Below are 27,469 nucleotides of genomic sequence, written 5' to 3'. Positions count from 1 at the left end.
CAGTGGAAAGCAAGTCTTGACAGTAAGACTGAAGGAGAGCGGCCAGGCATGGTGGCTCACACCTGTAATCCCAGCACTTTGGGAGGCCGAGGTGGGTGGATTATTTGAGGCCAGCAGTTCAAGACCAGCCTGGGCAACATGGTGAAACCCTATCTCTACCAAAAAAACAAAAATTAGCCAGGCGTGGTGGTGGGCGCCTGTAATCCCAGCTACTCAGGAGGCTGAGGCAGGAGAATCACTTGAACCTGGGAGGCAGAGGTTGCAGTGAGCTGAGATCATGCCACTACACTCCAGCCTGGGTGACAGAGTAAGTGACATTCCATCCAAAAAAAAAAAAAAAAAGATTGAAGGAGAGAAGCTAAGGCACATGAAATGCTTTTTGGCAGAAAATGGATTGTCCATGAGGGTTTGGAGCAATGTGGGATCCAATCAAAGCAGTGTTTGGGAAGGTAGGACTAGGGGAGGCTACAGTAGGAGGATTTCAGATGGGTGCTGAGGAGAACTGAGGTTGAGGCAGAAGCGTTTCGGGGAAGATGGAATGCCATCCTTCCTAAAAAGCCCTTATTCCCCTGCTTTTTATCTTTGTGACATTTTGGGTTAATCTACATTTGGTTCCCGTGACTGCCGGCCTCATTCTGGCATGTTTACTAACTCCTTTCACACCTGGGTTCTGCAGGAAGTAACTCATTTGCTCCTTCCATAAATGCTTGTGGATCTCCCATTTCAAAGGGAGAATCACTCAACACAGTCTGGGTGCTAATTATGATTAAGGGGGAAAGAAGTCAAAGATGATGCTAGTGGTCAGAGCTGATCCCCACTAGATCCCAATCCCTGCCCACAGCCTGGCAGACCCACCCTCCCAACACCAGCCAGCTCCCCGGACCACTGTTGCCACTTCTCACTGCACACCCCCACCCCCGCTGAAGGGGCTGGTCGCCCTTTTCTTCTGAAGCAGCAGGGCAGGGAGACTGAGGACATGATAAAGCCTTTGGCTGTTCAAGTAAAACGTTGTGAATATGAGAATGTGGTCAAAGAGCTGGTAGGAGTCACTGCAGGGCAGCATGTTCAGTTACAAAGGTGGGGACTAAGAAAGTCAAATCCTTAAATATGTATTTATATAACCTATATATTAATTTTTTTTGAGACAGGGTCTTGCGTTCCCAGGCTGGAGTACAGTGGTGCTGTCACAGGTCACTGCAGCCTCCATCTCCTGGGCTCAAGCTGTCCTCCCACCTCAGCCTCTTGAGTAGCTGGGACTACAGGCATGCACCACCGCTCCCAGCTAATTTTTTATTATTTTTTGTAGATATAGGGTCGCACTATGTTGCTCAAGCTGGTCTCAAACTCCTGACCTCAAGCGATTCTCCCACCTCAGCCTCCCAAAGTGCTCAGATAACAGTTGTGAGCCATCACACCTGGCCTAACCTATATTTATTGAATGCAGTTGATGCATATGGTGGACTACGTAGGGAATAAAAGTAAGATGACATCATTTGTGTCCTTATTAATGCCTTGATTAATAGAAAAGGTGAGGGGAAATGAAGGGAAAAAGTAGGGATAGTGACAGAAAAAGAAGAGAAAAGAAGAATAAACACTAAGCCCAGAGACATGAAGCATATTAGCCAAGATCAAGGTTTGGGAAAGTGTAGTGCAGTGAGTAGGGAAAACCTACCTCTTCCCTGGTGCTCCCCCCATACTCACACAAGACCCCAAATGCTTCAGGCCAGGACTTTCCCAAGGAAATGTCCCCTGGAGATGTTTCTGTGCCATTGATTGCATTCCACAAACATTTTTGAGCACCCCAAGGTGCCAGTTTCTTAAGCTCTTAAGCTCTGCTAAGAAGCAGCAGAGTTGATTGTTTCCTAAGGCGATTGATCTTGACAGTGTCCTTTGATGCCTTAGACACCTTCATCAGACATATTGGGTGTCATCCAGGCTTGTGGGAGGGAAGGGCTAGAAGGGAAAAAATTCTGTACATTCTCAAACCAGATGGAGATAAAAATCATTTTCTCACCGGGCTTTGGTAAGAGGTAAGATAATGTTGTAAGCTACCTAGAATTGTGTCCAGGACACAGTAGGCACTCAGTAAAACCAAGTGTGATTCTCTCACTCAATGCTGACATGACTGCTTCTCTTTACTGCATTGATGAGTTTTTCAGCTGAAGTCGTTACCTGGTTGGGTTGGTATTCAGCCAGGCTGTTTGGTGCTGGGGCCCCACACAAGTACCCATCATAGGAACCCACAGACACAACTAAGAAGTAATCCCCATTGGACCTGTTTAGAAGCCACCTGAACAGCCAGGCTATGGCAAATCAGTTGACGTTGTTGGTTGTGAGTGACCAGAACTAGCTCTGATTAACTTAAGCAGAAAAGGAATGTATCAGAAGGATATCAGGAAGTTCACAGAATCAGTGGGAAGACTGGAGACCTAGACTTGGGAAAAGGACAGGAACTGTCAGCAGCTGGGAAATGGAAATGCGGTTGGCTATGCTACCATACCAGCCAAGTTAGTCCACTGCCTGAGTGGCTGCCATGATCACAGTGAACATGGCAGTGACTGTCCTCTCTGTCCCTCCTAGTCAATGCCATTGCACTGGGCTCACTGCTGCTACTGAGAAGAGTTTCCAAACTACCACAATCCTCTGCTCACCCCTTGAGTCTGAGACCCAGGTAGGGAGCATCCATTGGTAGAGGGCAGAGAGAAGGAGGATGTGGCGTCTTCCACTTCAGTAATCAGACGCAGGCCCTGCTTTCCAACAAGGAAGAGGATTCAGATGTTAGGCAACCAAATGAGTAGGAAGAAATTAAATGTCCACCATGCAATACTTTACTGTAGCACTGAAGGTTAAAGGTATTACCACACTTGCCTCCAGGTGTCTTTTGGCCATTCTAAAATACCAAAGCCATGCCATAAGAATGTTTGCCTGGTTCTGAGGCTATTTCAAAAACTATACTTGAAGGCAAGTCTCTAATATAAGTTTCTAAAAACTGTTTTGGACCACTGTGATGGCATTTTTTTTTTTTTTTTGAGACAGAGGGTGGTATTTCTTGTTAAAGAAGGTGAAGAATATGTCTGGCTACAATTATAAAAATCCCCAATTTCACTGGCTTAAACGAATAGGGATTTTTCTAACAAAATTAAAGTTTTGGAGAAGGAGGATTGTTGGTGATGGCTCAGTGTCCCAATGACATCAGGATTAAGTCTCTTTCTTCTGTTTTCTAGGACTTTCCCTCATGGTCACAAGATGGCTACTACAGCTGTAGATATTATGTCCAAGCTCATGCAAGGAAGGAGGGGAAAGGGAAGGGTCCAATCATAGGCATCATCCCCTTTGATCATGAAAATAGAGTGCTTCTCAACACTCACTTCCTTTTTTCCACCCCTGTACTTCTACTTGTTCCTCATTTGCCAAAATAGGTTGCATGACCACCCAGCTACAGGGATGCAAGGGAAAGATGAAAACAGGATTGTCATGATTGGCCTATGCCAATCGCAAACCACTGCCTGGGCCTGGTACACTACTACAGTGTTCAAATGAGGAAGGTGGGGGGAGGTGGATATTGGATAATATATCTAAATTCTGGTATCAGATTTGACCACTGCAGGATTGGAAGTTAGACCACAAGCGTGGAGGACAAGGGCTTTCCAGGGAGAGGAGACAGAAGAAAAACACAGGGCATGTGGGGAGAACAAAGAAATTCAATTTGGCTGATGTGTAAGTAGCTGCACTTTTGGTAAACTATCCTAGAGAAGTAAAATCACTAATTGCAAGGATATAGACATAAGAAATTTTATTAGCAAAAAAAAAAACCTGGTAACAATCTATGTGCCCATTAATAGGGGAATGGTTGAATAGGTGTAGTATATACATCCTATGAAACATTATGTAGCTGGCTGGCATGGTGGCTCACGCCTGTAATCCTAACATTTGGGGAGGCTAAGGCAGGTGGATCCCTTGAGCTCAGGAGTTCAAGACCAGCTGGGGCAACATGGAAAAACCCCGTCTCTACAAAAAATATAAAAATTAGCCAGGCGTGGTGGTGTGTACCTGTAGTCCCATCTACTTGAGAGGCTGAGGCGGGAGGATCGCTTGAGTCTGGAAGGTCAAGGCAGCAGTGAGCCGTGTTTGTGCCACTGCACTCCAGCCTGGGCAACAAAGTGAGACCCTGTCTAAAATACGTACATATATACATACATTTTTTTAAAAAATAAAAATAAAATTACTATGTAGCTAAAAAATGAATATATTCATTCCATATCTATAGACCGATTTATTGTTAAGAATGAATGAGCAAGTTGCAGAGACCCCTAATATAATCCTTTTTGTATAAATAGGCAATAACACAATAGCTCCACATATATGAATACAGTTTATTATGAGCATGGAGCAGGGTGAAAGAGGTAGAAGTTATACCCCAGGTCCTTAACAATGGATGTCTTGGGAGACTTGGTGGGAAATACAGAGGAGGTGAGGAAGATCGCTAATGTTTTTATTTGTATATCTTTTGAGTGTTTTCCTGGTTGAGGTGAACGTGTGTTTCTTTCATAATTTTGGAACGCATCTTAAAGCTTTACAAAAGTAGTTTGGAAGTGGGTTATGAAGAGTCAAGTGTTGCATTGTATGATAGGGAGCCACTGAAGAGTTTTGAGTAAGGGAATGATGTGGTCAGGAAAATTAACCCAGCAGGAGTATGTATAATGGATTAGAGGCAGGAGAGGTGGAGGATGGGCAGAACAATTAGAAGGTTCTTGTAGCAGCAGTTCAGTAAGAAACCAGTAAGAACTGAACTGTGATAGCAATAACATGTGAAGAAAGGAAGAGGAAAGGGGGTGCGGGCTAGAGCCTTGAGACATACATGCCCAACACTGGGAGATGGTTGTGGGTGGCATGGTTTTCCATTAAATTGTGTCAACCAACACATCTTGCATCTTGAAACCCTGAATAAATGGCTGTAATCCATGCGTATTTCTCTTCTCCAACCTCCTCCACCATCCCCTTATTTGACATTTACAATAAAGGCATTTAAAATAACGTATGTTTTCATGAGATTTGTATCATCGCCTTCATTAAGTTGAGAACATCTTGGAATGTGAGACCATGGAGAATACTTACTGGTGGCCCCAAAAAGTGCAGTTTCATTCGTTCATCACAGTTGGTGGTTTATACAAATGCTCTTTCTTCATTTGTTCCTTGAAGGAACAGCCCTAGTCCCTACCCCCTGGGAGTTTACCATCCAGTGAAGGGGACAGACTCTCAACAGGAAATTCTATTATAAGTGAGGGTAACAGGAGGCGGGAGGATGCAGGAAAGTGATGTGTGAGCTGAGACCTGAAGGAAGAGTATGTGCAAGCCAGGTGAAGAGAAGGACAGGTCATTCCAGAGAGACAGAGAAGAGCAGGAGCAAAGCCCTTACATTTGAGGAACTAAAAGGAAGCCTTGGATAGCAGGAGTTCCGGGTGAGGGGGTGTGGAGGCAGACAAAGGCAGAAAGGCAAGCTGGGGCAGGGCCAGTGTAGACCCGCCAGCCAGGGGAGGCAAGCGCAACTTGTTCTCAAGAACAATGGGAACCCGGATGCCTTTAAGCAGAAAAGAAACATGGTTGGATTTGCTTTTTAAAGAAAGCGAGGGCTGGCTTGGGCTGGGACTACAGGGAAACAGCAAGGAATGCTCAATGGTCCGGTTTTCCCATTAGGCTGGGAGCTGGCCAGGGGCCGAGATGACCCCATGCCACTTATACTGTTCTCCTCTGTGCAGATCCCCCTCCTGGTCTGCACCGGCTTCAGCTGCAAATAGTTGTGGTTAGCAGGCTGGTACTCCCCCATTAGAAAAGTAAAAGTCCCCCTCCCTCCAATACTCCCCCAGAGTAAGGAGTTGGCATGCCCCAGATCTGAGGGAAAGAAGGGATAAGGATGGGATGTGGGTGAGGCAGGGCAGATTTCTTCTCTCTGTGCCTCAATTTCTTTATCTATGAAATAGGGCATTCATGGTACCTACCTCAGAGAGTCACTGTGGGCGAGGACATAATTCATACAAAATTTCTAAATGGCACCTGGCACAAAATGAACAATCAAAAGTGTTAGTTTTTGTTTTTGTTCTTCCTGAAAGATAGGTGGGACCCTATGAGCACGGACTATATTCCCGACTGTCCGAGAGGACGGCTGGTCACACCTGCAGAGAGAGCGTGAGGACCCCTGGGCCAGGCAGGTGTCAGGAGTACCAAATGACCTAAGTTTCAACAAATCTCACGTGCAAGTTTGGGCCTGGGATCCTAGTCCGCAGATGCTTCTGTTCCTATGACTTAAAAAGAGAGTACCCCCAGGTGAGGAAAAGGGAGCCGCCCTCTGCCCTCCCGCGAAACCCGGTTCAGCCTGAGGCCTCCGGGGTTGGGGGAGCGATGCGGGGGGGCCGTGGGCTGAGATCCAGCTCCGAGGCGGTGGGGGCGGAGCCTGGCCTGGAGCGGGCGGGCCCGCGCGGCGAAGGGGCGGGACCGGCGCGTCAGCCCGCAGCCCCACCCCCAGCGGAAGTGCCGCCGGGCCCGCCCCTCCCTCCAGAGGCCTGTTCCCCTCGCCCCTCCCTCGGCCCACTCTTCCTGGCTCAATTCGGCTCCCGGAGCTGGTTCTGCCAGGGCCCCAGCACCGGTCCAGAGAGGAGGCCCCGGGTCCGCGCTTCTGGCTGTGTCGGGCGGTGCTCTCTGTCCCTCTCACTCCCCAGCCCTCCCTTCCATTTCTCGGTTACCTGCGCGGCTGCAGGCGCCGCGGGGGACTGCACAGGTAAAGTCTCGGCAAGTGAGGGCGCAGGTATGGGCGCCTCCTGGGCCAGGCGGGCAGGGGAGAGGCCGACGGCACGTGCCTGGCTCTAAAAAGATTTTTTTTTTTTTACAGCGATTGTATTGACAGTGGGGGCTTGGGGAGGGCAGACACGGACGTCGGGAGCGCTGCAGGGCACTGGGGAGAGAGAGGGGCGGGACTGAAGCCCCCGGAGATTGGGGGCCGGTTCCTTTATGGCCCCACAGCTTGCGCAGGCTCCGTGGTGCGTGGGAGGTGGTGCGCCGTTTGGGTGGGGGCGGGTCCAGGCCGCGGCGTCGGGGAATTGTCCCCCACCCAGTCCCCGCGGTGACTGGGTTTTGACAGCCTCCCCTCCCGAGCGCGCACATTCCCAGGTTTGCAGAATGAAAATCAATAAAATCGATGCAGTGGCAAAGAACGCGAAACATGTTGGGTTATTATTATTATTTGTGTTTGTTAAATTTGTTGTTTTTTTTAAAAAAAAAAAAACTTTTTTCTTATAAAACGTGGTTTCAGCTTGGATAATGGCCTCAGAGAGGGACAAAAAACGCCCCCTGGTTTCCCAGCAGGGTCCGGGGGCCTGTCTTAGGTCCCAAGCCTCGAAAAACGTCCCAGGGCGGCCGTGCGGCGTCCGGCGGCGGGAGAGAAGCCCCGGGACACGCTCGGTTTCCGGATACGGCTATTCCCCGCACCTCACCCTCTGCCCTTTAGGGAGATGGCCCCCCTCCACCGACATTTCCCCGGTTCACCACCCCCACGCCCCGGGAACCGCGCCTCCTCCCCTCCCCCGCGCTCTCCCCGGCGCTTTAAATAATGATATTTGCATGCAGGGAGCGATTCATAAATATGTCAGGGCTGGTGAAATATAGGCAGCATTTCAAACTTTCTATTTAAAAAACATGAATTATGGCCGCGGAAAATGTGTTCCCATTTAAAGGCGATACGAAGTATTTGGTGTCTCGTCCCCGGGCCCATCCATCACGCAGACAATAAAGAGAGTTTTTCGCCCTGACACCCGCGATTTATGGGCGCCCTTCTCTGCCCTCATCACTCACCCGCCGCGGCCGGCCTGGCGACAGGCCCCGCGGAGAGACGCGCGGCCGCCCCCGCGCGGGCTAGCGCGCGCACTTTGCGCCCTCGCTGGCCCCGCAAGATCTCGGCTCCCAGAGGGAAGCACCCACTCCCAGGAGTTGGGGAATCGGTCTTGAGGGCCTGGGCAGCCGAGTGGGAGCGGAAACCACACTGGTCCTCCCACCCCGCGCAGCCTCTCAGGGCTGACGCCGAGCGCGCCGCGGCGGGGTTTTGCTAGTCTTTGCTGTGTCCTGGCCTCGCCGGCGCCGCGCCGGGAACTTTGCAGGGCAGGCGGCAGGAAGTTATTTAAGCGCTGGCTCGAAGTGAGGACAGAGAAGTGGGCAGGGGGTTACCCAGGCCAATTCTCGGGCCATTCCGCCCCAAGGAACGTGGAGCTGTCCCCAAGCTTTCTTGAGCCCCGCCGGGCGGACGCTTCTCGGCTAATCTTTCTGCAACTTTTACAAAGCTGCCTCCTCCCCAGTTTGATCTCTGCAAACACATCCTGGGCGTCCGCGGCAGCTTGGAAACTATTTTTACCGTCTGGGGCCGAGGAGTTGCATTGCAATAAGGAAGGCGAGGCGCCTTCTCTAGCGTTTCACCGCGGGCCAGGCTGGATCACCCAGTGGCCTCTTTGCCCCCCCCGCCCCACCCTTCGCGCGCCTTCCAGAGCCGCCATCGAATCTCTCTTGCTAACTTGCAGCGCTCTGGGGGTTCTCCGAGACACAGGCGCAGGAGGGAGCCTTCGTCGAGGAAAGTTCCGGCTACCTCTGTTGGGGAATTTGCTTTCATTTTTCACCGCGGGCTAACCTGGCCAGGCGGGTTCCCGAAGCACCGGCAGAGGTGGGGGCTGCAAGGCACTGCCAGGCAGCGAGAGGCCGCTCGACCTGGGGGCGCCGCTTGTCCAGCCTCCCTCGGAGGCCAGACTTGCAGCCACCCGGGCACTAGAAGCCACCTCGAGTCCCGCGTTGAGCCGAGGTGTCGGCGTACACGCGAGCCGGGAGCCGTTTCTTGCAGGATGCCTGCGAGCTGGATTTATTCGGATAAATGCAGCGCAAACGACAGCCAGAGAAATCCCGTCGATTCTAAAAATGACAAGGTTGAATTTATTAGACTGAGAGTCATGTGTAAGTGCAGGAAGATGAAAATTATACAAACAGCTCCACGTCCAGTGTGAACACCACTGATCGCTTCCAGCTTCCAGGGCATGTAATTAACACATCTGAATATTTAGATCTAGAAAGAAATATAAAAATACTCTTAAATTCTCCGTGTGTGGACATATATTTCAGTTGAAAACATTCTAGAGCAAGTGTCCTTTACAGCCCCCGCTTGGGTGTCATCTGGGCTGGAGATAGAACTTATGTCCAAATAACCACCCAGAGAATATGATCTATAACCAGAGCGAGTCCCGCATCGCTGAGGGTTACGGTATCTACAGATCTTTAAATATCTGCTTCGTGGCAGAGGTGAAATATATTTAAGAAAAGCAGGCGCGAAGATAACTGAGCCACTGTGTCCAAACAATATTTCTGGGCATGGAAATAAATTTCCTACAAGGTCGGCGGTGGAGAGTGCAGACAAATGGAGAGGCTTTCGGAAACCCTGTGTGGGGGCCCCCCGGTCCTGGACCCCATGCACCATGCAAGTTGAAGTGGGCTCTATTGGATGTCTGTGGCCTCGGACTGCGGCGTGACTGCTGCGAGAGGCTCGGCCCTGACGCCCAATACTGCAGCGCTCTGGGGGTCGTCCGAGATACTGGCGCGGAGAGCCTTCGCGGGGCACTGAACCCGACCTATCAGGTGGCAGGCCTGGGCTTCCCCGGGCAGCCCTTTTCTCACAGACACTTCAGCTACCCCTCAATCCTGGCTCCGGCAGTGGCCGTTTGGGTCTACAGATGTGGAGGAAGAGCGCAGAAAAAGGCGGGTCCGGCTCGATTCCGAGGCATCCCAAAGCAGGAAGCCGGAGGCCACTGGGAAGAAGGCCACGATTTTTGCGCCTTCTAGAAGCCAGGCCCCACCCAAACTCTTGGGACACTAAATTGAGGCCACAGAGGCAGTTATCTGGGTGTATTTACTTATATCAGGCACCCACCTACCCACACACACACACACACACACACACAGTCACTACTAAGGCCCGGATGCCCCCGTGAGTCTTATCTACATATTTGAAAAGCCCGGGCAACGCCAACAGCGAGGTCGGCAACGTTGCAGCTGTGAAATTCCAAGGCCAAATACTAATTCCAGAATAGGACAACTGTCCACCAGTCTCTCTCCCTCTTCTTCCTCTTTACCCCTCCAAACCCACCCAACCCTTAAACAGGCGCAGAGCTTCTCAGAGCCCCTGCTCGGAAAGAGATTATAGAGGACTTTGCCATGAGTTTCTGGGAACTGCACACTCCTGGGGCAACCCTGCCGCGGGAGAACTAACCCGGGCCTTGAGAACGTCCTACTCCAGGCAGTGTAGCTGCGCACGAAAGGTTTATACGGCACACCGAGAAGAGGGAGCCAGAATGGGAAATACTCCCTGGCAAGTAAGAAAAGGGAAAAGGAAATGAAGGAAAGGGATGGGGGAGCCCAGAAAGACGCGGGAGAGAAAATAAAAAGAAGGGAGGAAGAAAAGAAATGAGAGCCAGGAGAGGCGCGCCGAGGAGAGCGCAGGCCGTGGCGAGAACCCGGGACAAGGCCGGGCCGCGGATCCTGCACGCCAGGCTTCTCCCCTGCCCCGAGCAGCGGCGAGGGCCACACGGGAACTGTCCCCTACTGGCCCCGCGAATCTGGGCCTTGCTTCCAGTCGGGTGGGGCGGACCTGGGTGCAGAGGCCTCCGCGCGCGCTTTCTCTCCCCGCTCCCAAGGACCGCGAGGCGGGGCAGGACTGGGGTGGGGAGGCCCCCGGGGGTGCGCGCCAGTCCGGGACTCTTTGGGTGCTCTGGGCCAGGCTTTCCAGCTTGCCGGGCCTGACCTGTCAGGCGGATTATCTTCGAGGGAGATTAATAGGGGAGGCGGGCTGCAATAATAATCGTTTTGTTTGATGTGACAACTCTGATAGGCGTTGATTTACTTACAAACTGATAGGCTTTTAATTGAGCGCCTCCGCCGAGCCCGAGATGAAAGGGAAGCGGCGGTGAAAGGCGGCCCGCCTGCCCTCCAGCCTCAATACTGATTAGCCATCTCGACAGTGAACAGTTCAAGGCATTTTCAAACTTTTTTCCTCAGCTCTTTCCCCTTCCTTCTCTTCCTCCCACCCTCTCCTCCAATATCTGCCTTGCCCACTCCTTTTTTAGAGAAAACAAATTATTTCCATTGTGTGCAAATAAAATCCGCAGGACATCCACGCCAACTGCTGCTAGGGGTTGGAGGCTTTAGGCCTGGCGCAGAGTAATTAATGGCCCCCACCCCTGGGCCCGCGCGGCCTTCGGGAGTTTGGCCTCCTGCGCGAGGTGCGCAGGCTCGGACGCTGGCGCCTCCCAAAAGCCCCGGGCGCGCAGGCCCCCAGGCGCCCCCATGCGCTCGGACCCTCGGAGTGGAGTTTTGAGAAAAGCTAACGCACGCTGGCCACGATCCGCACCCACGCAGCACAGCGCAGCCCCACGAGCGTGTGCGGCCACACCGGGGGACGCGGGAGCCACTCCACGGCTCCCCCAGGCTTCAGGTGCTGAGGCTGCCTCCCCTGAGCCGCCGGCGTAATAAGCTGCTGGAATTAGAGGAGAGGGGGAAGAGCTGAGTCTGGAGGCTGGGGAGGGACGCCCTTGGCTGCGTCACCCGCAGCCCTGCCGCAGCCCCCAGAATTTCAGTGCCCGGGCCTCGCGGGGAGGCCGCGGCGATAGCGGCCCAAAGGTGGGCTCGCGGCGTTAGGAGCACTACCATTGGTTGGGTCGACACCTAGACGGCCGCGCACTCAATGACCAGGCACACATGGACACACCCGAAGGATAAGAGTGCTTCACAGACGCGCTGCCCCGCAGAGACAGCGTAGGACTGTCCTGCCCCCCGAAACGCGCACCTGGGACTCGCTCCCTGGAGACCAGACAACCGCCTCCCTCAGCGTGGGGCCTCGCCACCCGCTCGCCGACTCACCTTCCTCAGATGTCGCACGGACACTACAAACCCCCTTGAATGCAGGTGTGCTCTTACACATACACTGACAAACACCAGCCCCAAGCACACACCGCCTCAGTCCCCTCTTCTCTCCAAATGAGCTTTCAGTCAAGTTACCATCTCATAAAGTTTACCCACCCAAAGAATCAAGGAATAGAATCCAAACGCAGAAAAAGAATGCCTAGGAGCAAATTCTAAAACTCACCCCGGAAACTTCTCGGTACCCGTGCGGAGTAGGAGACAGAGAAAGAAGCGGGGGAGGGGAGTGAGGTGGGGGAGGGGAGTGAGATGGGCCAAGAGGAGAGGGCGAGCACGCAGAGGGCAGGTTCCAGACCCGACCCCCGCGCGCACCCGGCTCAGCCCCAGGTGCGCGCCGGTCGAAACCGGGTCTCCAGGCTCGGCCCCCGCCCCCCACGCGGGCACAGACTGGCTCCCGACTCCCAGAGCTCCCAGGCCCACCATTTATCAAAAGGACTTGACAACAAAAGAAGAGCCGGGGCGGAAAAGCGGAGGAGGGGAGATTCAAAGTCTTCCAAGTCGTTCCGAGGAAGGGGGTGTGTCCTCCTCCCCACCCACCCCCTCTAATTTCTGCGAGTTTCTGGAGGAGACCCTCGAACCCGCTCCGGACGCTATCAGAGTCCCGATAACTCACGCAGCGCCACAGGCATGCATACACACTGGGCACCCAGGTCCAGGTACCCGGTGGCACGCACAGCGCCTCCCCTTTTCTTCCCAAACAACCCGAGTGACGGTGCAAATCGAGGGGAACGCTGCAGTCTCGCTCCGCTTCCCTGGAAAAACCCGCGTTCCCACAGGCAGCCGCCCCCTCCCTCTCTCGCTCCTTCCCTCGGCTCTCCCAGCGCAGGTCGTTCCGACTCGGCGTTCCAATAAATTTGAGAGAGCAGCCCCGAGTGACCCTGGCTCCCCAGCCTGCGGGAATGGCGGCAGGTGGGAGAAGGTCGGGGAGGGGGCTTGAGTGAGCCTGAGATGTTTCTTCCCCCATACACCCATGGCCAGGCCTCTTCTTCGTAGCCTCTCAGCCCTGCTTACGACCCGAGGGGGTCAAAGAATTGAGGCGAGGTTTACCCCACCATTGACCTCCAGGACTCGAGGTTCCTTGGTGGTGTGGCTCTTAGAAGTCTCCGAGTTTGGGGTTAGGGAACTACGGAGGGTGGCAGCCTGACCTCCGCACGCTACACGCCCCGCGGGGACTCGCGGCGGCGGGGTGGGGTGGCGGGAAATCTCCCGTGTTAGACATTGCCGCCGCTGGTCTTGGGTACCGGGAGCCGCGCCCGAACTCCGCGACCCCAACAGACCGAAGCCCCCAGAGGTGGAAGGGCGTCTCTCCGACACCGAGTGGGCAGGCGCACACTCCAGGCCTGCGCGCCCCTCTCGGCGCCCTGGGCGCACCTGCGCACTTTACTCTCGCTATTCATTTTCCTGACACCGTGCGCCTCTTTGCTCTCTTTCATTCTTTTTCTTAGAGCCCCCACCACACCCCACCCCCACCCCAAGAGGCCGCTCCTCTTTTCCCCTCCTCCAGTTCCCTCTCGATCTCCTCCTTCCTCTCCGTCTCTCTCTCCCTCTCTCTTTTTCCCTTCAAGTCGCACCCGCCTTGTAATCAGCAACAAAAGCTGACATAAATCACGGGAGGATTGACAAGAGCTGACAAATAACTGATTGATTGCGGTCGAGGAACATTGACAATTGATGGAGGGGTGGAGATGCCCAAAGAAGTGGGGGAGGGAGGAAAAGAGGGTGGAAGGGGAGAGTAAGAATGGGGGGTTGGGGGGAGAGACTGAGTGTGAAACAGAGGAAACATGTGACCCCCGCTGCTGCCCCAATCTACGCGTCCCCGGGCGTCACGTGGCCGGGAAGGGCGGAGAGCCCAGCGCTCCTCGCGGTGTTGAGCCGCCGCCGCTGCGACTGCCCATCTAGCTTCTGGTTTCTCCGCCGCGGAATCTGAGGAAATCAGAGCGGGCGGGCAGGCTTCTTCCAGCTCCGGCTCCCCACCTTGCCTTCTTACCCTGGTGGCTGCGCTGCGCCGCGCGGGATCTCGATTACTGCGAAGGAAAAAACACTGGGTGTGCAGGTTCCCTTCGCCCCTGGAGTTGACAGTCCGGTGTCCACACTCCCACCGGTGCTCTTTCTGGACACCCCCGCAGTCTATTCCTCACGCGCACCCGCCTCCAAAAGAAGGTTTCAGTTTATTTTCGAGCTGGGGGAAGGAAGAACGACGAGGAGGAAAAAAGAGGGAGGCGGCGGATGGCAAACGTAGAATAAATGTCCATCTCGTCCTCGGAGCGAAATCGAGGGAGGGGACACACAGGGAGGCGGTGAAGAGGGAGCTGCCCATTAAAACCAGCTCTGAGAGTCCTGGCGGCGGCGGCGGCGCGGGACGCGTCACATCCCCTTGACCCTCCAATCACCTCGGGCTCCCATTTGATTGGAAGGCGGCAAAGGCTTTAATCTCCCCCTTGGTGCAGCTGCTTTTGAAGTGAGTTTCCTCGCCAGAGCCCCGGCTGGACACGCAGCGGCTCACATCGCAGAGCGCAGCGCCGGCGCGGGGCCGCGAAAACGCAGCGCAGGGGAGCAGCCCGAGGCGGACACCGCGAGCCGCCCGGCAGTCCCGCAGTCCAGCCGGCTCCTCTAGCCCGGCCACGGCTCCGCTGCGGGCCACCCAGGATTACTCGCGTCTGGCTCCAGGCGCCTAGAAGGCGCGCTGGGCGCCCGTGGCTGCCGCGCCAGCTCCTCCTCCTCCCGCTGCTCCTGCTCCCCGGGCGAGCGCGCAGCCCCGAGCCCGCCCCGCGCCTCCCGGAGCCCTCCCCCCCGCTGCTCCCATGCGCGCGGGTGGGTCATGAGCACAGCGCCCTCGCTTTCTGCCCTAAGAAGCAGTAAGCACAGCGGCGGCGGCGGCGGTGCAGACCCTGCCTGGACCAGCGCGCTCTCTGGAAATAGCTCCGGCCCCGGCCCAGGCTCGTCCCCGGCCGGCAGCACCAAGCCTTTTGTGCACGCCGTGCCCCCCTCTGACCCCCTGCGCCAGGCCAACCGCCTGCCAATCAAGGTGCTGAAGATGCTGACGGCACGAACTGGCCACATTTTGCACCCCGAGTACCTGCAGCCCCTGCCTTCCACGCCCGTCAGCCCCATCGAGGTAAGGACCCTCTCTCTGGATCGCACTGGGACCACTACCCTGGCTGCCACCCTAGGGCTTTCTTTTTCTCGGGATCTGGGCGGAGGTGGGGGGGGTCGGAGTGATTCAGCTCCCGAATGGGGGAAGAGGCTACTGCTTTCGTACCTCAAAACTAGGGCGGAAAAGGGGGAGGAAGTGGAATGGGGCGTGAATGCTAGGGAGCAAGGCTGCCAATACTTGTTTCTCCTTTTGATATGAAAGCCCCTACCCCGACCCAGGCCCCTTCACTCGGCACCTAAGGCAGGCGGAGGTCTGAAATACGGTTCCAAAGTCGCCGTCCTTCGGAGCCCCAGAAGCCAGTGTGTGCACACAGCCTCTGAGGCGCCAGCCGCCCGAGCCCTTACTCTGAAGAATTAAGGAGTGTTTGTGGGGAGGGGGTACAGTTCTGGGTCTAGGAACCGAAAACCAAAACATTTTGCTTTTTAAAAATCTAGTTAGCGCTCAGACAGGGCAGGAAAGATGCTGCTGGGAGTGGTGGTTGGGCGGGGGGAGCAATCTGCTGCCTTTCCCAAGGGCGAGAATGTTTGTGAGTGGGTGTTGAAGAGGGGGTGCCGCCTAGAATTACGCCTCAGGGCTGGGAGGATCTTCGTGGGCTGTTGCGGAGAGGCATTTAAACCTCAGAAGCCAGGATTCTAAAGGGTTTCCACTTCTTTCTCTGTGTGACCCCCCCCCCATCGTCTGACCCCGCAGCTCGATGCCAAGAAGAGCCCGCTGGCGCTGTTGGCGCAAACATGTTCGCAGATCGGGAAGCCCGACCCCTCGCCCTCCTCCAAACTCTCCTCGGTTGCCTCCAACGGGGGCGGCGCGGGCGGTGCCGGTGGCGGCGCTGCGGGCGACAAGGACACCAAATCGGGCCCCCTGAAGCTGAGCGACATCGGCGTGGAAGACAAGTCGAGTTTCAAGCCGTACTCCAAACCTGGCTCGGATAAGAAGGAGCCGGGAGGCGGCGGTGGAGGCGGTGGCGGTGGCGGTGGCGGGGGCGGCGGCGGGGGTGTTTCGTCGGAGAAGTCGGGATTCCGGGTACCGAGCGCCACCTGCCAGCCATTCACGCCCAGGACAGGCAGCCCGAGCTCCAGCGCCTCGGCCTGCTCGCCGGGAGGTATGCTCTCCTCGGCCGGGGGTGCCCCGGAGGGCAAGGACGACAAGAAAGACACCGACGTGGGCGGCGGCGGCAAGGGCACCGGGGGCGCCTCGGCCGAAGGGGGACCCACGGGGCTGGCACACGGCCGGATTAGCTGCGGCGGCGGGATTAATGTGGATGTGAACCAGCATCCGGATGGGGGCCCGGGAGGCAAGGCTCTGGGCTCGGACTGCGGCGGTTCATCGGGCTCCAGCTCCGGCTCCGGCCCCAGCGCGCCCACCTCCTCTTCAGTGCTGGGCTCTGGGCTGGTGGCTCCCGTGTCACCCTACAAGCCGGGCCAGACAGTGTTCCCTCTGCCTCCCGCGGGCATGACCTACCCAGGCAGCCTGGCCGGTGCCTACGCCGGCTACCCGCCCCAGTTCCTGCCACACGGCGTGGCACTTGACCCCACCAAGCCGGGCAGCCTGGTGGGGGCGCAGCTGGCGGCGGCCGCGGCCGGGTCTCTGGGCTGCAGTAAGCCGGCCGGCTCCAGCCCCTTGGCCGGAGCGTCTCCGCCGTCCGTGATGACAGCCAGTTTGTGCCGGGACCCGTACTGCCTCAGCTACCATTGCGCTAGCCACCTGGCAGGGGCGGCGGCCGCCAGCGCTTCTTGCGCTCATGATCCGGCCGCTGCGGCCGCGGCGCTGAAGTCCGGATACCCGCTGGTGTACCCCACGCACCCGCTGCACGGTGTGCACTCCTCGCTAACGGCCGCCGCGGCTGCTGGTGCCACACCGCCCTCCCTGGCCGGCCACCCCCTCTACCCCTACGGCTTTATGCTCCCTAACGACCCACTCCCCCACATCTGCAACTGGGTGTCGGCCAACGGGCCGTGCGACAAGCGCTTCGCCACGTCCGAAGAGCTGCTGAGCCACTTGCGGACCCATACTGCATTCCCCGGGACAGACAAACTGCTGTCGGGCTACCCCAGCTCGTCATCTCTGGCCAGCGCCGCCGCGGCCGCCATGGCTTGCCACATGCACATCCCCACCTCGGGCGCACCAGGCAGCCCTGGGACGCTGGCGCTGCGCAGCCCCCACCACGCGCTGGGACTCAGCAGCCGCTACCACCCCTATTCCAAGAGCCCGCTTCCCACGCCTGGCGCCCCCGTGCCGGTGCCCGCCGCCACCGGACCCTACTACTCCCCCTACGCCCTCTACGGACAGAGACTGACCACCGCCTCGGCGCTGGGATATCAGTGAGGGCGGCCGGGAGGGCGAGCGAGGGAGAGGAAGGAGCTGGGGGAGGGGAGGAGCCCAGGGAGGGGCGGGATCACGGCCCAGGTTGCTGACACCCGCGCGTGGGGAGGACTCGGGCCACGAAAGGAAAGAAATATATACCGTATCTATCTACCCGACAGCAGCGACCGAGACCCAGTGGGACACTCCCCTTCTCCCCACTCTCACCTCCCCACCCAAACTTTATAAAAGTTGAAAAAATACCATTTGACTTTTTATAGAAAAAAGGAAAAAATAATTGAGAAAGTGTTCATCTGAGGACTGCGTCGGTGCACACTGGTATTTATTTATGTTAGCTCCAAGCGGACCCGTGGTTCAAAAGTGCATTATTTAGTTTGAGCTCTGTAGGTAAAGAGGAGGGAAAAAATTTAAAACTTGAGGGTAAAAATGTGGAAAACAAACCCTCCAATCCCTTGTAGATTATAAATAAAAGCAAAACAGCCACAGAACTAGAGGTCTTCTCTTTAATGTTACTTTAAAATTGCTATGATTGTATTGTACGTTATTTAATGTCTGATTGAAACACAAATTTACATGCATGTTTGTTACAAAAAATGAAAAAAAGTCACAATTTGTCAGCTCTGATTTCAAATTGCAATTATTTTTAAGGTGTATACCATCGAAGAGAATGGGTATTTTTTTGTATGTATTCTGGAAGAAAACAACAAAAAGAAAAAGAAAAAATTCTATTCCAAAACCTCATTTGCCTTATTTTGTTCTTTAAAAGGAACACTTAACTATTTTTAATTTTTAAGTCCACCCGCTGAGAAGGGGACAAGGTTTACGTCATGTACTAAAATAATAGACAATGTATCGCTTTAAAGATTAAAATTCCGTATATTTGATGTATTAAAGGGTTTTACTTCTTCTTATCTTTTTTATTTTGGTTAAAGAGAGCATGGCAGTTTCGGCCGCAGTGGGTTCCGGGGCCTCACTGCTACTCCTTCTTCCCGGGACCGTGGCCGAATTTCTGATCCCTTTGTTGTGATTTTCTGGGAGGCAAAGGCGTCGGAAGGGGCGACCAGCCGCGAAGTTGGCCTTGGGGAACATATTTTTAGAGGATATTTCACCATTTGGAAAGATAGTGTCCTCCGCTAGCTATCATTTCGTTTTTATTTCAATTTTCTCTTGGCAGCTGGCTTGTTAAAAGTGAAAGGGGGTGTGTGGCGGGGGACAGGGTTTTTGTTAAATTTCCCTCCTGAGCTTTTTGGGCGTTTGGGTTTCGTTTTGTGCAGAGTGGAGCAGGCCGAGACTCGCCAGCTGGGCCTGGGCCGGGGCTTCGGGGACGTGGGGCAGCGCGCTGCCCCTGCGTTGGCTTCCAAGCCTCCCCTGCCCGCGGCAGGCAAGGCGAATAGACTGGGAGGCGGAGCGACGCTTGGGGAACCTGTGTCCCGGGCCTGTAGAGAGTACGCAGGGACCCTCTGGTCCCTAGGGGAGAGTGCGTCCTCTTTTCTTCTGGCTTCCCAGGGCCTTCTAAACGCTCCCCCCAACCCTCGCCCTCACCCCCACCCCCACCCGCCGGCTCCTTCCTCCCTCCAGAGTCGGGACCCGGGGCTGGCCGGCGCCACTGCTGCTTCTCCCCGTCCGGGTGGCTCTGCGGCCGGCGCTCTATTCCAGTCCGCGCCGCAGGAGAGCGCGCCCGGCCAGGGACCCGGAAAGCCCCTCCAAGTGCGGCCCCACGAGCGTCCCGGCGCCCAGGCCCGGCCTCTCTGGGGCTACCAGGTGGGCACCTAGGGCTCCGCTCTGCAGAAGCGCGACAGGAGTCTGGGTCCAGGCGCAGCTCCCTGTGGCGCGGGCCGCTGTCTTCTCCCCAGCTGGGGCCTCAGGACAGAGCTGCCCAAAGCGCCGAAGGAAGCACGCAGAAAAAAGTCCCAGTCCCTTTGGGGGGTAGGGGGTCCGAGACCCAGCGCCCCCTCCCAGACGCTCCAGGCCTGGGCACTAGCCCTGGTCCTCCGGCTGGTTGGGAGCTCTGAGCCCAGAGCGCCCTTTCCGGGGATTCCGGGACCGTGGAGTCGCGGCTCTGAGAGCGCACCCCAAACTCCCTGCTCCCTGGGTTCAGGCTTTTCTGGGTTCTCCGAGTCTCAGGATCCCCTCGGCGCTCAGGTACCCCCGTTGCCTCTGGGGACTCACGGCCGCGCGGAGTCAGCCTTTGGCCTCTCGCCTGCGTCCGACAGCCCGCGGCCCCTGCCGCCATTTGCACCGGGATTGGTGACTTTGAGATTTTCCACCCTCCTCCCAGCGCCAGCCTCCCGGCTGCAGGGCCTTTACCCGGGTTGCACGCAAAGCCACCCCCAGCGACCTCCCGGACGCTGCGGGGAGCGCGCGGGCCGCCGCCTGGAACTGACTTGGTGGGGACTCTGGCTCCGCCGCCGTCTCCGCACCCCCGACCCTGATGTCCTGACGTCGAGAGACCCCAGGAAACGGAGCTGGCGCCGAGCAGGACCCCTGGCCCGCAGCGTCCTTGGACGCCGCAGCCCCGCTCCCACTCTGGTCCGGCCGAGAGAGGCTGGGCTGGGCCTGGTTCCTTGAGAATCCTGGCCGGCGGGCTTGTCGCCCCGGCCTCTCGGACTGACATCCCCCGCCCTGCAGGTGGGAGGGCGAGCGCGCGTGGCGGTGCTGCAGCAGGGGTCCCACGCTCCAGTGCCCGCAGCTCAGGACCTGAAAGCCAGGCGTCTACCACTCTCTCACCAGCAGCAGCCACGCGCTCCTGGCCACTGCGACCCACAAGCTGTGCCTCTTTTCCCTAGCGTCTTCGGACAGGGGTCCCTGAGCCACCACACCTTGCCGGCCCGGAAGGACCTAGACATTCTCCCGCCCTAGGATTCAGGCTTGGGACCAACAGGGAGACGAACCCGGGACGTTCGTGCCTTCGTGCCCCTTCTTGGTATTTTATCAACGCAACCCAAAACCAAAGCCCCTTAAAAGTTTGATGAGACCCCTGCCGGGAGCAGCTACACAGAGGCAGCAGCGTTCCGGCGCTGGGGCGCCCGAGGTTGAGGGCAGAAAGGATTCCCCGACGTGTTGGACGGATCCGAGTCACCCCGGGCGCGCGGTAAGTGAAGGGTGGGTGCCAGTATCTGCTGCGTGTCCAGGCCGAGGTGCGAGCCTCCTCGGAGGGACAAATTCCCCTCCCCAAGGCGCGCCCCCCGACTCTCTCCAGCTTTCTGCGGAACAGCTGCGGGATCCTCGGCGCGCCAGCGGGCGGCTGGAGCCCGGGCGGAGCGCCGCGTGTCCACCAGGCGGCGCTGCAGAGCCCGGCGGAGCAGGAAGGAGCCCTGGAACCCTGGCCAGCGCGCGGGCAGCCGGCTGGATGAGCATCCCGAGGCCCCGCGCTTCCACTTTCGCCTGGCTTTGGGAGCGTTGTCCAGGAGGCCCCTCCCTGTGGCTCCTCGCTTCTTTTCTCCTGCTGCGAACCGTCTCCCCTGCTCTTCTCCACCCGCTCCAGCTTCTGCCCTTGTTTCCTCCTCGTTCTCTATTCCTGTCAGGAGGATTGGCCCAGGTGTCTGTCCCTTCCCAACCTGGGGAGCTCCCACCGTCAAGGCTCTGACACGTCACCTTGTCTGCCATGCTGAAGCAGTCCCCACACAGGCCTCCATTCATTCACTCCCTCCTTCACTGATGATTTCCTAGCACCTACCCCTTGCCAAGGGCTGCTCATCCCATTTACTTGTCCCTGACACAGTTTGAGAAACCGAGGCTAAGTCCTGGAGGCCAGTGGCAGGGCTGGCGGATAAAGCCCAGGCCTTTCCTCCACCATCCAATCTTATCCCCCTACCTGTCCCTCTGGTGGTGACACAGTGACCCTGGTGTCCTTGTGCTGGGTAACTCCGCATAGATGCAGATCAGGGAGGTGTGCCTCCGAGAGAGCTGCTGAAGAAGGACCAGCTTCTGAAATCTGCCACAAGCCTGTGGACCTCTGAGTAAGCACAACCAACACAAATGCAGATGCCTGTCAACACACGCACTCACTTGTTTCCACACTTTCACTCCTACTTCCACAGAAGCCACCCCCTGCTCTGACTCTGGCACACCTGGTTACGTGTGGCACACACTTATGCTCCGACAGCAGACAGGAGAAGGAAAGATGTGGGCTTGGTCTTTAAGCAGTGAGGAAAGGCAGATAAAAAAGCCCCGCTAGGTGATGAACTTCTTGTGCTTTAGAAAACTCATAAGGCTGCAGCTCCAGCGGCGCAATCGGTTAGCACACAGTACTTACACACAGAAAACTCGTAAAGGCTGCCCAGAAGGTGGGACCTATCCCCTGCCAGGTCGTCGGCTGGCCTCTGCTGCACTTATTGGCTTAGGGTTCCTCGCTGAATGTGGCGAGCGGCCTGGTGGTGCTTAGAGTGACTGGAAAACCCAGGCTGACCTGCTCACATCTGTTAAGGGCTATGCCCAGCCCATGGGATCCTATATCGTTCCACTTAAACTTCACAACAGTTCCATGGGGTCATTAGAATCTTCACCCCATTACTAGACTTAATACCTGGATGATGAAATAATCTGTATAACACACCTCCATGACACAAGTTTACCCATGTAACAAACGTGCACTTGTACCCCTGAACTTAAAAGTTAAAAGAATCTTCACCTCGTTTTTCAGATGAGGAGACTGAGGCTCAGCAGGGGAAAGACACTGGCTTGAGGGACACAGCTAGTGAGAGATGGCTATAAGCAGGGATTCTCACCTTGGCTGCTCTTGCCTGATGAAGTTTTAAAGCAGAACAGTGCCTAGGAGCCAGAGATGCTGTTCCAGCTAGAGGAGGGTGTGGTGAACATAGCTGGGTTTTCAAAAAGATTTTTGGTGTTATTGTTATTATTTTATTTTTTAATGGAGATTTTCTTTTTTCTTTTTATTTTATTTTATTTTTTTGAGACAGAGTCTCACTCTGTCGCCCAGGCTGGAGTGCTGTGGCTTGATCTCAGCTCATTGCAACCTCTGCCTCCTGGGTTCAAGTGATTCTCCCACCTCAGTCTCCTGAGTAGCTAAAATTGCAGACATGCACCACCATGCCCAGCTAAATTTTTTGTATTTTTAGTAGAGACAGGGTTTCACCATGTTGGCCAGGCTGGTCTCAAACTCCTGACCTCAAGTGATCCACCCACCTCAGCCTCTTAAAGTGCTGGGATTACAGGCGTGAGCCACTGTGCCCAGCCTATTTATTAATGGAAATTTTTCAAACAGAGCAGTAGAATGAATAGTGTAATGAGCCCCCATAAACCCATCACCCAGCCTCAACAATGAGGCAAGTTTATTTCCTCGCTACCCCCTCCAACTCATTATTTTGAAATAATAAAGACACCATTTCACCTCCTCAGTGCTTGTCGCTTCCAGCTAGGGTTTCAACCTATGCTTGGGTTGGCTCCTGATCCAGGGCTCATCCCGCTGCCCCACCTGGGTTGAGGCTCGGTGAGCTAAAGCATATTACTCTCCAGTTCGTGCACAGTATAGCTGGGATTTGAACCTACTTCTTTCAGACCTGGAAGCCAAGCACTTAATCCTACCCCATGCTGGGAGTCCCCAAAACTCCCAAGGGTACTAAGGCCTCTATGCCCAGTGTGACCCAGAGTGAGCCCAGAGGGTATCTGGGCTATTAAAAGACTCGAGCCCTGGCTAGGAAATGCCTTAGTTGGGACACTCACAGTACAAGAGATATTCCTAGAGTGAGACCAGCATAAAGCCACATGGTGCAGTGGAAAAAGCACAGATTTAGGTTCAGTCTAACCTATCTTTTAGCTCCACCACTGACTCATATTTAAGGCTAAGTCTCTCTTGACCTCAGTTTTCTCATCTATGAAATGGGGACATTGATACCAACCTAATGGAGCTGTAGTGAGGTTCAAATTAAGTAATAAATTTGAAAATGGCCAACCTACTGCCTAGTTCATACTGGTTCTTAGTAAAGACAAGTTTGTTTCTTTCTTTCCTTTCTCCCCAAAGTCTCATTTCATTTTCACCAGCCTTCTTGCTCAAGAACTTCCTGTGGCTCCCTGTGGCCCACTGGCTTAGAGCTTCAATCCACTACCTGGCCATCAGGGTGCCTGTAATCATGGTTCATCCTCTGATCTTGCCTCTGTTTGCCTGCTCTACCTCATGTCTCACCAATCTTCAGAGTTCAAATCCTCTGCCAGCCAGCTAGCCCCCCAGCCCATCCTCCAACACCCTGGTGGATGGCACCCATCATACATTCCTTCCCTGAAATGCCTTCCTTTTTCCCTTTCTACCAAAATGCTCTCAATACTCTCCTCTTCCAGGAAGCCCTCTAGATTTTTCCCCCACCACACACTGATCTTTCCCTCACTTTGCATTCCCTCAGCACTCAATGCAAAGGCAGAGGGTAAAGTTATAAAGGTCACTGTACCAGGGACCAGGACACTTGGTTTTGAGCAGTGCCTCTTTATAGTTGTGTGACCATGGACAAGTAAGTCACATGTCCTCTGTGAAGCTTGTCTCCAAAACTGATACAGGGCTGTGCCTACCAGGGTGAACAGCACATTGCCAACAAGAATAATATTAAAAAGTAGCTCAACTGTACACTTACTAGTCCATCCATTCACTTATTCACGTTACTATTACTGTCCCCATTTTACAGATGACGAAGCCGAATAAAGTAACACTGTGCTGGTCCCTGTGCCTGGGATTTTGTCCTCCACCCTCTTTTCCTTATTACCAGCAACACAAAAGTTCTACTTTAGATCTCAGGCCAAGTGTGACCTCTTTCTGGAACGCCCCAGGCCCTTTTTATCAGATTTAATGCCCTTTCCTTTGCTCTATCCTGCCATCGTATTCTCTTCATGTTGTCCAGAAAGCCTGGATTCTGGGTTACTGGGGAGAAGGGATTATCTCCTATACCTACTTCTAATCATGGCAGCTAGCATAGTACCTGGAACATAGTAGGTGCTCAATAAATATTAGAAGGAGGGAAGGAAAAGGAAGGAAAGAAGAGAGGGAGGGAGGCCGGGCGTGGTGGCTCACGCTTGTAATCCCAGCACTTTGGGAGGCCGAGGCGGGCGGATCATGAGGTCAGGAGATCGAGACCACGGTGAAACCCCGTCTCTACTAAAAATACAAAAAAATTAGCCGGGCGTGGTGGCAGGCGCCTGTATTCCCAGCTATTCGGAGAGGCTGAGGCAGGAGAATGGCGTGAACTCGGGAGGCGGAGCTTGCAGTGAGCCGAGATTGTGCCACTGCACTCCAGCCTGGGCGACAGAGTGAGACTCCGTCTCAAAAAAAAAAAAAAGGCGGGGGGGGAGGGAGAGAGGAGAAAGCAGAGGAAAGAAAAAAAAAACAAAAGACAGAAGGAGGACAAATGTGCATGAATCGGGAACTCTTGGATAAAATTATGCTTCCAAAGAAGGGAGGGTAGGAGGAAAAGTAGCAGTGGCCTTAGAGGAACTTTGAATGTCTTTGCCTGAAGCTCAAAACTCAGGGCCAGGTGAGCTTCCATGCATCAGCTGGAAATAGCATTTGCTGACAATAACAAAGACTCCTAAATAGTGGCTTATGGAAGACAGATATTCTCCCAGACTGGAGGTAGGCAGTCCAGGCTTGGGGGAGCCCTCAGTCACCAGGAACCCAGAGTCCTTCTGTCTTCAGTTCTGCCAACCCAGGAAGCTTTCTTCCTTACGTCATCTCTGAGTCCGAGATGGCTGCTTGAGCTCAGGCACCATCAGCTCATTCCAAACCACAGGAAAAGGAACAAGAGGTAAAAGGGACCCTCTCCCTTTGAATAGGTCTTCCTGGAAACCACGCCGCTCCTCAGCCTGCACCTCACTGTGTACAGTTGAGTCACTTGGCCACATATAGCTGTAAGAGAGGCTGGGAAATGTCATGTTTAGTTGGGTACACTGCCACCTCAGATAAACTCAAGGCTGCTATGGACTGAAGTGTGTCCCCCAAAAAATTCATTTGAAGCTCTACACCCCAATGTAACTGTATTTGGAAATAGGGCTGTTAGGAAGGTAAAGTTAAATGAAGTCATAAAGGTAGAACCTAATCTGGGAGGATTTGTGGCCTTCTAAGAAAAGGAAGAGACTCCACTAACCTCCCACCCCCAACCAATGCATAGAAGACAGGCCATGTAAGAAGGCAGCTGTCTAAAAGCCAGGAAGAGAGCCCTCACCAGAAATAGAATCAGCCAGCACCTTGATCTTGGACTTCTAGCCTCCAGAACTGTGAGAATATATTTCTGTTGTTTAAGCCTCTCAGTCTGTGGTATTTTGTCTGGCAGTCCAAGTTGACTAACACAAAGGACTTTGTTACTAAGAGGGGAGGGAGTAGGAATAGAATATTGGCAGACTCCACTGCACCCCATGAGTGGTGTTGCCCAGAACCAGAATTAAGAGACAGCCCTCTTGTTGCCGACCTTCGGTGGGTCACAGGATGGTGACTTCTGCCTTTTAAACACAAATTCTTGTTGATAAAGTGGGCAGGGGTGCTACTGGAGAAGCCCTCAGAAGTTGTAATTCAGAGTTGGTGCAATTCAGTTGACTTTTAGGTGCCTATCAATGTACAATGCAATGATGTAGAGTGGGATTGGCCCTGAGGAGGAAGAGGAGGAGGAGGAAGAGGAGGATGAGAAGGAGGAGGAGGAGGGGCAGGGGAAGGAGGGAAGAAGAAAGGAGAAAAAGGAAGAGGAGGAGGAGGGGGAGGAAGAGGAGGGAGGAAGAAGGAAGAGGAGAAGGAGGAGGAAGAGGGGGAAGAGGAAGAAGAATAATATTGGGAAATAGAGATGGAAATAAAGAGGAAGAAGAAGAAAAAAGGAGAAAAGCAAAGCTGGGTGGAAAGGCAGTAGCATATTAAACCTATCTGCCACCTGCTTCCATGTTACTGATTTAAAAAAAAAAAAAAAGAAAGAAATCATGCCTGTAATCCCAGCACTTTGGGAGGCTGAGGCAGGCAGATCACGAGGTCAGGAGATCGAGACCATCCTGGCTAACACAGTGAAACCCCATCTCCACTAAAAATACAAAAACAAAATTAGCTGGGCGTGGTGGCAGGTGCCTGTAGTCCCAGCTACTCGGGAGGCTGAGGCGAGAGAATGGTGCGAACTTGGGAGGCGGAGCTTGCAGTGAGCCGAGATCGCACCACTGCACTCCAGCCGGGGCGACAGAGCGAGACTCCATCTCAAAAAATAAATATAAAAAACTGAATACAGCCTCCAACCCAAAACGGAGGCAGACCTTGCCTTAAATAATTATAGTGTAACTACAGAAACCTGAAAGAAACAAAATCCAACCATAAAGAAGACAAATGGTGTCACTGAATCTTAGCAACATGTGAGCGAGTTTTGTTTTGTTTTGTTTTGTTTGTTTGAGATGGAGTCTCATTTTGTCGCCCAGACTGGAGTGCAGTGGCACGATCTCAGCTCACTGAAACCTCTGCCTCCCGGGTTCCAGCGATTCTCCTGCCTCAGCCTCCTGAGTAGATGGGATTACAGGCATGCACCACCACATCTGGCTAATTTTTGTATTTTTGGTAGAGACAGGGTTTCACCATTTTGGCCAAGCTGGTCTTGAACTCCTGATCTCAAGTCATCTGCCTACCTCAGCCTCCCACAGTGCTGGGATTACAGACATGAGCCACTGCGCCTGGCCCATGTAAGCGACTTTTAACCCTGCCTCTATGCACCTACAAAGAGGTGGCCCAGGGGACACCTATGCTGGGTCCAAGAGGGCACTGGGAGGAGAGGGAGACTTGGAGAAGAGAAAAGGAGATCCCTGGGAAACTAGAGGGAGTAAGGAGAATGCAGGAACCAGGAGGGGCACTGAGCATGAATGTGAGCCTTTTGGTTGTCCCGTTGCTGGAAGTTTCCTCCAGCCTTAGGTCTCAACAAGGAAGAGACATCTCAGAGTTCTTGGCTGACTCTCTGTGTGTCTCTCCATCTCTGCCATTTTTCTTTCGTACACTTTACGAACATCTCCTCTCCTCCAAAACCCTTCCAGGGCAATTAGGCAATTCCT

General features: G+C 54.6%; 2 protein-coding genes across 2 annotated transcripts; one reads left to right on the top strand and one right to left on the bottom strand.

Annotated features, from left to right (window-relative positions):
• Window positions 1–7,195: 7,195 nt before the first annotated feature.
• On the bottom strand, window positions 7,196–12,463 carry LOC100589523 (putative uncharacterized protein encoded by ZNF503-AS2). Its single transcript, XM_003271287.3, has 2 exons — window positions 12,161–12,463; window positions 7,196–8,940 (listed from the first exon to the last, which is right to left on the bottom strand). The coding sequence occupies exons 1-2, from the start codon at window positions 12,415–12,417 to the stop codon at window positions 8,661–8,663; spliced, it is 537 nt and encodes a 178-aa protein (XP_003271335.1). The 5' UTR covers window positions 12,418–12,463; the 3' UTR covers window positions 7,196–8,660.
• A 1,887-nt stretch (window positions 12,464–14,350) lies between these two features.
• On the top strand, window positions 14,351–18,360 carry ZNF503 (zinc finger protein 503). The gene is made up of 2 exons (XM_012502896.2): window positions 14,351–15,109; window positions 15,839–18,360. The coding sequence occupies exons 1-2, from the start codon at window positions 14,813–14,815 to the stop codon at window positions 17,468–17,470; spliced, it is 1,929 nt and encodes a 642-aa protein (XP_012358350.2). The 5' UTR covers window positions 14,351–14,812; the 3' UTR covers window positions 17,471–18,360.
• The last annotated feature ends 9,109 nt before the right edge of the window (window positions 18,361–27,469 follow it).

Source organism: Nomascus leucogenys, chromosome 18, assembly GCF_006542625.1.
Source record: "Nomascus leucogenys isolate Asia chromosome 18, Asia_NLE_v1, whole genome shotgun sequence".
In the NCBI taxonomy this organism is placed as follows: domain Eukaryota; kingdom Metazoa; phylum Chordata; class Mammalia; order Primates; family Hylobatidae; genus Nomascus; species Nomascus leucogenys.
The sequence above is the reverse complement of the archived record's forward strand: the minus strand, read 5'-3'. Positions and strand labels throughout refer to the sequence as shown.